At 29.5% G+C, this 11,203-nt stretch overlaps 2 protein-coding genes across 2 annotated transcripts; both read left to right on the forward strand.

Moving 5' to 3' along the window:
- The first annotated feature begins 1,513 nt into the window (after positions 1-1,513).
- LOC135139339 (odorant receptor Or1-like) lies at positions 1,514-2,853 on the forward strand. Its single transcript, XM_064069543.1, has 5 exons — positions 1,514-2,232; positions 2,281-2,380; positions 2,431-2,535; positions 2,586-2,741; positions 2,794-2,853. Exons 1-5 carry the CDS (start codon positions 1,514-1,516, stop codon positions 2,851-2,853), a joined length of 1,140 nt encoding a protein of 379 aa, XP_063925613.1.
- A 1,044-nt stretch (positions 2,854-3,897) lies between these two features.
- On the forward strand, positions 3,898-9,683 carry LOC135139340 (odorant receptor 4-like). The gene is made up of 6 exons (XM_064069544.1): positions 3,898-3,937; positions 8,511-9,066; positions 9,115-9,214; positions 9,265-9,369; positions 9,416-9,571; positions 9,624-9,683. The coding sequence occupies exons 1-6, from the start codon at positions 3,898-3,900 to the stop codon at positions 9,681-9,683; spliced, it is 1,017 nt and encodes a 338-aa protein (XP_063925614.1).
- Positions 9,684-11,203: the final 1,520 nt, after the last annotated feature.

Below are 11,203 nucleotides of genomic sequence, written 5' to 3' on the forward strand. Positions count from 1 at the left end.
ATATTTTTTGTACAAACAAAGCAAATACCTATTTAATAATTGTGTACAGAATAATTTGATTTGCTGAAGATTAGTTTGTAATTTTTTTCTTAAATAATGATTAAACAACTTATTATAAGTAAAATGTACATACTTTTGGAACGTTTAGGAACTACATATTTAAAAAGTTGTACATACCTATAATGTCAAATCTATCAAAGGAGCACTCCGTATAGCTGAAAATATTTTCAGACTGTTGACCTAAATATAGAAACTGTAATGTAGCTGTAATATAAATCTTAATTATTATGATCTGGAAAAGAGGAAGCACATTTTTTATTAAATTTTCACATTTTTGCGACAACCATTACCTACTTTTAAGCCACATAGTAAACGCTTATTCCAAACTTTGAATAAAATAAAAATCTTTATTGCGAAACCAAACAAGTATGCTCAATAACATGTTTTGAATGCGGATTTTTAAATCAACTTCCTTCAGAATGATAGTTAAATAATTTCCCCTATAAAACAGCAAATTACACGTCACTGTGCTTTTATTACATGACTGGAGTATTTTCAGTTCAAGGATTACCTTATCATAGGTAGTTAATTTTGCTATCCATACATGTCATTGAAGCGCAATTGATAAATTTCCTTTCATCTATTATTCAACAATGCAGTTTTTGCTTTATATTTGTTCAGAAATTACAGGCTAAAGCTTTAGAAATATAAATTTATTCTAATGGGTTAAAATACACGTTAAAATGTAATTTTACGAACCTTGAACAGCAGTGTATTAGCAACCAGTTGATATCACAAGCATTCATTCTTTGTTCTCTGTAGTAGAGTACCAAGTGTGTTTCAAATTATTTTTGCCAACGTTGACGGAATATAACTATCATAACTCACCCAAGGTAAGTACAATTAAAAATGTGTAATTTAAATAGACTTATTTAATCATAATCTACTTTATAAAAAATGTGTAGTTGTTTCAAACTCAGAACACAAAGAAGACTAACTAACATTAAATTAAAATATTATATTTAGGTAAAGAAACTGAATAAATAAATTACAGACTGCGTTAATTACCACTGATCTACTTTTACTCATGAAATTTTTATTTTCAGTATCGTCCCCTTCGTTTAAATACTCCTGACATGCATTTGGACAAATTTAGGTTGCAGTTGTATTTTCCCACAACGATAAGAAAAATAGAGTAAGAGCAGATAACCCCTAATTAGGAAGATTAATTGATGAGTTTGTATATTTTGGACTTAAGTTTCGAATAAATTTTTAACTTTTCACCCTTTTCCAGGACCTATAATTTAGAGGAGATATTTCTAATTCATTAAACTGGAATTCTTGGAGACTTAATATTGGATGTGGTAAGCTGGGACAGTCACTTGATTACAAGACGTTACCAAACGAGGTATAAATAATCTGAAATTTTACTTCCAGCGGATATCAAACATAAATAATTGGCACAATTTAGGTAAACACATTTGTTTTAGGTGATTATTTTGACAAAAGAAAAATGGAAAAGCTTGTCTGGAAAGACTCCCTGAAAATTAATCTTTTCGTTTTACGATTACTGGGGTTGTGGCCTAGAGGTGACAAAGTGTACACGTTTGATCTCTACACTGTATATGCAGTTTTTGTAATCACTTGTTTTCTAAGTGCTCACACTTTATCTCAAGTCCTAAACATCTTCGTTGTTTACTCCGACTTGCAAAACTTATCAGAAACCATATTTATCACCGTCACGAATGTGTTAAATTTAGTCAAAATTTACTATTTCATCAAAAACACAAAAACTCTGAAACAGCTAATTGAAATTTTGAGAAGCGACATGTTTCAAGCTACTCCTTTACAAATAAAAATTGTTCAACCCGATTTGATATTTTTGAAAAATGTCACCTTGGTGTTAGCCGGTACAGTTGGTTCTTGTTTGACATTTTGGTGTTCTTTTCCACTACTGGACAGTTCAAGCAGAGGAAACCGACTACCATTTTTGAGTTGGTATCCTTTCGATACGACGACATCACCTGGGTATGAGTTAACTTACTTACACCAAGTTATCAGTATTTGGGCTCTTGCCGCCAGTAATTTAAATCTGGATACTCTAATTTCGGGTCTCATGATGCTTATTGGGGCTCAGTGTGATATTTTATGTGATAATTTAAGAAACATCAAAGCCGAACGTTTCAGCCAGGAGTTCGTTAAGTGCATTCTACACCACAAAGCTATATTAAAGTACCAAAAAGCACCAATTTCTGCAGTTTTTACAATTTTTGGTTTCAGATTTTCAGAAAAATCCAACGAGTTTTTCAACATGATTGCATTTGGACAATTTTTTACAAGCGCAGCTTGTATAGCAATGACTTTGTTTAGACTCACAGTTGTAAGTGTGTTAAATGTCGTTTGAATTGTACTTGTAAAATTATGTTTCAGGTGTCGCCAATGAGTAGCGAATTTTCGTCTCTTACATTTTATCTGGGTGCAGCCATTCAAGAAATTTTCCTATATTGTTGGTTTGGAAACGAAATCGAAATTAAAGTATAGTACAAGGATTTGTGACAATCTCTAGTTTTTTTTTTTTTTTATAGAGTAGCCAAATTGGTTATGCTGTGTTTGAGTCGGATTGGACTGCAGCCTCGCTTAGCGCTCAGAAAAGTATGGTCATTTTTGTTCTGAGGTGTCAAAAACCTATTAAAATGTCTGCGTTTAAACTTGTTTATCTCACATTAGAAACTTATGTGGCGGTGAGTACTCTTTTCATTTTTGTAACTCAGTTTTTGTGTAATACTGTTCCAGATTTTGAGAGCATCGTGGTCGTATTTTGCAGTGTTAAATAAAATTAATACTCCTGAATAGATGAAAAAATTCTTTTGGAATTAACAGTATATTGTTTAAACCACCAACTTTGTATCAAATTGAAAATGGAAGGAAGGCCAAGTGCATGATTTGGGCGAAATGTTGAAAAAAAAATTAGTTTATTATCAAAAATAGAAATTGTTGTTTATTTTCTCTCGTTTCTCCACTAAATTTATCGCGTAAAAATTTGACGATTTTACCTAAAATTTTTGCTAGTAAATGAGTTAAATTTTGTGTTGTAGCCTGCTCCTTTATCTTTAGTGTAGTAGTGCGTATTTTACCTTACACATGCCGGTTATTGTAACAATAATAAATTTGTCGAAATAAGCATTATAATTTTTCATAAAATTTTATCCAATTACTAATAATTACAGAACGTCAATTAAAACGTATTTGTTATCCTCTCTAGGAATGTGATGACGTCATAATCACAATTTTCTGTTCATGAAATCTTGACACATGAGGAATAATAGCATCCCTCTTCATTTTTTATTCAGAGTTATTTTAGTATTTATCTAAGTAACTGGACTTTAAAAATTCGGTTGGGTATCAATTTGTTCAGTGAATATAAAAACTGTTAACAAACCAATTGAATCAGCTCAGAAGGATATTTTGATAAATAAATATTCAAATAAAAATGTTGGTTTTTGGTTTCCTTTTTCTCTTTCTCGTCGAATGTAGATTTTATTATATAATTATGTTTTTCAGCTTAACTGGACTGTAACACACATATGGAGATTAATTATTGTTTATTATTAATTTATATTTTATCTACTAATAAATAAATAAATACCTGTTATCATTAATTAAAATAAAAGACAAAGTGTCCATTTGTTTCCACTTTCACACTTGTTTTTGGAGAAAATAAAAAAAAATTGTGGTGTCCCGAATTAAAAAAAAGACGCATTTGAAAAATGAAAATATTGTTACGTGGCTTTAATAAATCCTTGCAAAAGAAAAATAAGTTTATTTTTCTGACAAGAGAGTACAATTCATAATCTTATTCAATTCTTTTTTTTTTCATGGATATCTTGTAACAATATAATGCTTCGGAGCAATGTAGGAGATTATTGTGATAAAACAGGTACGTACTACAGTAGGAAAAATTTGACGAATTTATTGCAAAATATGGAAATGTTAGTTGCTCATTTCCGTCTGTATGTCTGATACAGATTTCATATTATTTCTACCAAAGCAAAGAGAAGAGCCGATGAAATTTATTAGACAGATGTATGTTTATTAAAAAAATACGAAAGTCATTTTTGAGATAATTTGCAAAAAAATCGTTTCATCCATTCATTTATTGAGAAAGTAACAGAAACGAAAATGGAAAAATTGGATCGGTTATCATAGTTAACTAAAAAATATGAAATGCATTGATAAACCAAAACTATAGAGTACTAATCACAACATTTTGCATATTTTAAATAGGATTTATTTGGCAAAATTTTGAGATGACGTTATACATATTTTGGGCAGGGATAGACGGATAAATTTTGATTAATCATTTTCAATGCTTACGACTGCAAGGGTTCATAGCATTCAGTTTTGCAGTTTCAAACTTAAATTACAAAAGGTTGCCATACAAGTTTTATTTTTTTTAATCTTAATACCTCGGGTAAAAACATGTACTTATTTCTGAGACACCCTGTATATGTACACGAAATTGCAAGTATACATACAAAATCTGACAACAATCGGTGCAGTGGTTTAGAAGATTATCTATTTAATAAAAATTGCAGACAAACGGACAGACAGACGAATAGACGGAAACGGGCGATCTATTTTTTCGTATGGAAGTAGCCAATCACTCGACGTACAAAGGAAATACTACAATACTTCCTTGGCATTTGGGAAGTAAAAACTAGTTAATTTGTTTGAAAGCTGGTTTGGTTTTCTTCACGATTAGAACATTTTTGATATTTATTAGTTTATTAGATTTAAACAAAATGTGTCAAAATGACTCGAGTTGAACATAAAATGACAATCGACTTAATACTAGTTATCATAATACCAATATTAGTTTAAAAAGCCTAGACATATTTTTCATAAATTTTTATTCAATAATAATAATTTATCGAGATGTTGCTAGCTTTATTGGTAAGAAAAATAAATTTTAGTTAGTGTTCATTCTCTAGGCAACCTGTAGTTTTCTAAGAAATTTCCTGTATAGTGTTTGTGATAAATTTCAAAAGTTGAAAATAAGAATGATTTTTTAGAAAAACTCAAACAATTAAAGTTACAAATTGAGAACACTTTAAAACGGAAATACACAGTAATATAAAATTGAAACCGGGTGCTCAAAAAATGGCGCACTAACTAAACGGAATATTATCAAGTTTATAAGTCTAAGGCAAAAAAAAAGTCTTACGTCAAATTAATGTGAACTTACAAAAACAAAGTATCTACATATTTAGATTCATAGAAGAATGTTTAAATTATTTTTTCTCTGCTCAGTAAATAACGTGTCATATAGTGTGCCATTTTTGAGCACTCTGTATATCTCTATACGAATGCCTTCGTATTAAGTTTTAAAATTAGTTTTTTACGACGTAGATGGGGTGCTTTGTTTTGCAAAAATGCTTCTATAATTAAAAAATCATGGGATGCTTTTCTAATGAAACTTATTTAACGATATTTGGCGATGACGTCATCCATTTTTGAAAGAGAATGAATCTATAAATTTAATAAATTTCGAAAACAAGCGACAAAAAACCAATTGTAAACTCATTTTTGCATCCTACAGAAGTAAAGTGAATTCCTTTGAAAGTACGTAACAATTAAATAGAAGAATTAAATACGTATTTTTTTGTGGAAATTTTACTCCAACAAAATTTACAAAATACATGTTTCCAAGCCACATTAATTTGTCTATTATTTTGTAAATTAATTAATATTGTGCATACAGTTTTTTCAGTGACTACTTAATATTATGAAGGTGTGAGACACCACAATTTGTAAAAATTTGGAAGCGTGGAAGTGATTTTTTTTGTTAATGAATCAAAATTTCAGTAAAAATGCCATCAGTTATATTTTATTGATCTTAGCTGCAATGTTTAGTGCAAATGTTGTCAAAATAAAAAGAAAAATTCTATGATAATAAAATTTTAATTACATCGAGAAAATATCACCTTTTTCGTTAAATATATTCTGTAGAAAATGTACTTTCACCAGAGAATAAAATACATTAATTTCAAAATTATTCGTATAAAATTATAAATATTAAATCGTAGTAATTAATTTACAATTTGACAAATTTAGTTATTCATATTACGCACACATGACTAATTTTATTTATTAAAAATGTATAACTAAATGAATGATATAATTTAGTATAGTCAGAATTTATTTTTGTGTCTAATAAAATTTGATGAAGTGATATATGTAATATATAAAGGGTTGGACGGCACAATAGCAGGGTCAGTGACGATTGTAAAATATACACACAGAAATTTTGTTATAATCTTCAATATAAAATAGTAAAGAGTTTGCAGATACAAAAATAACATTCTGGGAAGATATGCACTTTAAATTATGTTATTTTCTATTTTTTGATATTTATGTAACACATGTCAAAAATTAAACGTCATTGAATTAAAAAAAAATCCATTTTAATAAAATTTCTACTGTATGATGTGATAACCAACAAAAAAAAAAGAAAGCATAAAACAGGTTATAATCACCAAAATGGTTATTTTTACATTAAGTAACAAATAACTTACGTTTTGTAGAAGGTTTCAGAATACATTGCATTATGGAAGAAGTCGAAAATAGTTGTTCTTATATAGGCAAACCTAACTCAGGATGTCCTAACTGTCCTATGTTTTTTATTGTAACTAATAGAGAGAATATTATTATTCCTGTAGTAAATGTCATTTGAAAAATAATTTTATTGTATACTGGGTTTTCAGTTAATAAGTCATAAAAACAGAAACGTTGGCTTGTTTTTCAAAAGACGAAAGTATTCTGAAAAAAAGGCATTAGAAAGACGGCTTTCACAAACATGATCTGTTTTATATGAAGAATGACTCGTGTGGGCCTAAAAATTTTAGGGCATTTTAAACTAGGATTAGTTCCTAACATGCTGTTTATACCACTACTAACTCTTGAATATATCGAAATTCTACTTTAGAAAACAGTTTATATTTAGGAAGTAATCATAAGAAAAGAGACACCCTATATTATCTTACTAGATTTTTAAATATTTTTTTGTGAAAACAAAGCAAATACCCATTTAATATTTGTGTACAGAATAACTTGATTTGCTGACGTTTGTTAGTTTTGTTAATTTTTCCTAAATATAATGATTAAACAACTTATTACAAATAAAATGTAAATATTTTTGAAACGTTTGTGTAGTATTTAAAAAGATGTACATACCTATAATGTGTAATCTATTAAAGGAGCGCCCTGTATAGCTACAAATATTTGCAGATTGTTAACCTAAATATACAAACTGTAGTGTGGCTGTAATGTAAATGTTAATTATTATAATCTGGAAAGGAGGAAGCACATTTTTATTAAATTTTGACTTTATTACCAAAAATATTACCTACTCTTAAGCCACATAGTAAAATCCCAAGTTTAAATAAAACAAAAATCTTTATTGCGAAATCAAACAAATATCCCCAATAGCATGTTTCGAATGCGGATTTTTAAATCAACTTCCTTCAGAATGACAGTTAAATAATTTCCTCTATAAAAGAGCAAATTACACGTCACTGTGCTTTTATTACATGACTGGAGTATTTTCAGTTCAAGGATTACCTTCTCATAGGTAGTTAATTTTGCTATCCATACATGTCATTGAAGCACAATTGATACATTTTCTTTCATCTATTATTCAACGGTGCAATTTTTTTTTTACATTTATTCAGAAATTACAGGCTAAATCTTTAGAAATATAAATTTATTCTAATGGGTTAATGCAATTTTACGAACCTTGAAGTGTAGTGTATTTTAGCAGCCAGTAGATATCAAGAGCATTCAGTGGCAATTCTTTGTTCTCTGTAGTAGAGTACTAAGGGTGTTTCAAATAATTTTTGCCAACATTGACGGAATATAACTACATTAACTCACCTAAGGTAAGTACAATTAAAAGTGTGTAATTTAAACATACTTATTTAATCATAATCTACTTTATAAAAAATGTGCATTTGTTTCAAACTCAGAACCTAAAGAAGACTAACTAACATTAAATTAAAATTATTAATTGATGAGTTTGTATATTTTGGACTTAAATTTCGAATAAATTTTTAACTTTTCACCCTTTTCCAGGACCTATAATTTAGAGGAGATATTTCTAATTCATTAAACTGAAATTCTTGGAGACTTAATATTGGATGTGGTAAGCTGGGACAGTCACTTGATTACAAGACGTTACCAAACGAGGTATAAATAATCTGAAGTTTTACTTTCAGCGGATATCAAACAAAGAATTGACACAATTTAGGTAAACATACTTGTTTTAGGTGGATATTTTGACAAAAGAAAAATGGAAAAGATTGTCTGGAAAGACTCCCTGAAAATTAATCTTCTCGTTTTATGATTACTGGGCTTGTGGCCTAGAGGTGACAAAGTGTACACGTTTGATCTCTACACTGTATATGCAGTTTTTGTAATCACTTTTTTTCTAAGTGCCCACACTCTATCTCAAGCCCTAAACATCTTCGTTGTTTACTCCGACTTGGAGAACTTATCAGAAACCATATTTATCACCGTCACGAATGCGTTAAATTTAGTCAAAATATACTATTTCATCAAAAACACAAAAACTCTGAAAGAGTTAATTGAAATTTTGACAAGCGACATGTTTCAAGCTACTCCTTTACAAATAAAAATTGTTCAACCCGATTTGATATTTTTGAAAAATGTCACCTTGGTGTTAGCTGGTACAGTTAGTTCTTGTTTGACATTTTGGTGTTCTTTTCCACTACTGGACAGTTCAAGCAGAGGAAACCGACTACCATTTTTGAGTTGGTATCCTTTCGATACGACGACATCACCTGGGTATGAGTTAACTTACTTACACCAAGTTGTCAGTATTTGGGCTCTTGCCGCCAGTAATTTAAATCTGGATACTTTAATTTCGGGTCTGATGGTGCTTATTGGGGCTCAGTGTGATATTTTATGTGATAATTTAAGAAATATCAAAGCTGAACGTTTCAGACAGGAGTTCGTTAAGTGCATTCTACACCACAAAGTGATATTAAAGTACCAAAAAGCACCAATTTAACCAGTTTTTACAATTTTTGGTTTCAGATTTTCAGAAAAATCCAACGAGTTTTTCAACATGATCGCATTTGGGCAATTTTTTACAAGTGCAGCTTGTATAGCAATGACTTTGTTTAGACTCACAGTTGTAAGTGTGTTAAGTTTTGTTTGAGTTGTACTTGTGAAATTATTTTTCAGGTGTCGCCAAGGAGTAGCGAATTTTCGTCACTTACGTTTTATCTGGGTGCAATCATTCAAGAAATTTTCTTATATTGTTGGTTTGGAAACGAAATCGAAATTAAAGTATAGTACAAGAATTTGTGACAATTTTTAGATTTTTTTTTTGTAGAGTAGCCAAATTGGTTATGCTGTGTTTGAATCGGATTGGATTGCTGCCTCGCTTAGTGCTCAGAAAAGTATGGCCATTTTTGTTCTGAGGTGTCAGAAACCTATTAAAATGTCTGCTTTTAAACTTTTTTATCTTACAGTAGAAACTTATGTGGCGGTGAGTATTGTTTTCATTTTTGAAATTCAGTTTTTGTGTAATACTGTTCCAGATTTTGCGAGCTTCGTGGTCGTATTTTACAGTGTTAAATAAAATTAATTCTCCTGAGTAGATGAAAAAATTCTTTTGGAATTAACAGTATATTGCTTAAACCATCAAGTTTGTATCAAATTGAAAATGGAAGCAAGGCCAAGTGCATGATTTGGGCGAAATGTTGAAAAAAAAAATTAGTTTATTATCATATTATCAAAAATAGAAATTGTTGTTTATTTTCTCTCGTTTTTGCTAGTAAATGGGTTAAATTTTGTGTTGCAGCATGCTTCTTTATCTTTGGTGTTGTACTGCGTATTTTACCTTACACATGCCGGTTATTGTAAGAATAGTAAATTTGTCGAATTATAATTTTTCATAAAATTTTATCCAATTACTAATAATTACAATTTTCTGTACATGAAATCTTGACACATGAGGAATAATAGTATCTCTCTTCATTTTTTATCCAGAGCTATTTTAGTATTTATCTAAGTAACTGGACTTTAAAAATTCGGTAGGGTATCAATTAGTTCAGTGAATCTAAACTGTTAACAAACTGAATTAAATCTGCTCTTTTAAAAATAAATAACTTCAACTTCTGTGTCTTGACAGTTGGCTAAAAATGGAAGATAAATAAATATTCAAATAAAAATGCTGGTGTTTGGATTCCTTTTTCTCTTTCTCGTCATATCTACATATTATTATATAATTATGTTTTTCAGGTTAACTGGACTGTAACACACATATGGAGATTAATTTTTGTTTATTATTCATTTATATTTTATCTACTAATAAATAAATAAATACTTGTTATCATTAATTAAAATAAAAGACAGAGTGTCCATTTGTTTCCACTTTCACCCTTATTTTTGGAGAAAATTAAAAAAAATTGTGGTGTTTAAAAATAAAAATGCATTTGAAAAATAAAAATATAATGCTTCAGAGCAATGTAGGAGATTATTGCAATATCACCCTTTGGGTTGGCAGTTGGTTGGTAGATTTTCGGAGGTCACTTATTTCCTCTTATTGGTATATAGTTTCTTGCTTTGCTGTCCTAATGTAAATACATGTTAAAAATAAGGGTGGGTCGAAATTAGTAAGTAATTTTATAAAAAATCAATTGTTTAAACAAAAATGAATCACCCTCAACGCCACTGTCCCCTTCAACAGTGTGATTAGTGTAAGACCAGTTAATTAGCGGTTTCATAATCTGAAATATTGTGAAACGTTAGCTAAATTCGCCTACACGTGTTGTTTTGGTTTCATTGTTTGTAAATTCAAAGATCATGTTAAGATTTGTTATACAGTTCAGTTACAATAATGTAAACGTTTATATAAAACACGTGGCAGCAAATTTGCTCATTTAGGCCCAATTTATTTTTGGTTGTGGTCTCGAAAACGTCCAAATTTTAGCTGGAAATTAATTTTCGTTGAAATTTATGAGTTCTAAACTGTTGAATTTGAAGGTTTTCTTGGTATTTTTGAGTCCAAATAATGTAAGGAATGTTAGAAATCGTAAAAAAACCTTAAGAGCTTGCATTTTTAGAGTTTTCTTCTCTTTTTCGGCAAATATGGCTTAGAAACTCTTACTCGACATTT

Source organism: Zophobas morio, unplaced genomic scaffold (assembly GCF_036711695.1).
Source record: "Zophobas morio isolate AGI-343-1 ecotype UQ-CSIRO unplaced genomic scaffold, CSIRO_AGI_Zmor_V1 ptg000031l, whole genome shotgun sequence".
NCBI lineage: Eukaryota > Metazoa > Arthropoda > Insecta > Coleoptera > Tenebrionidae > Zophobas > Zophobas morio.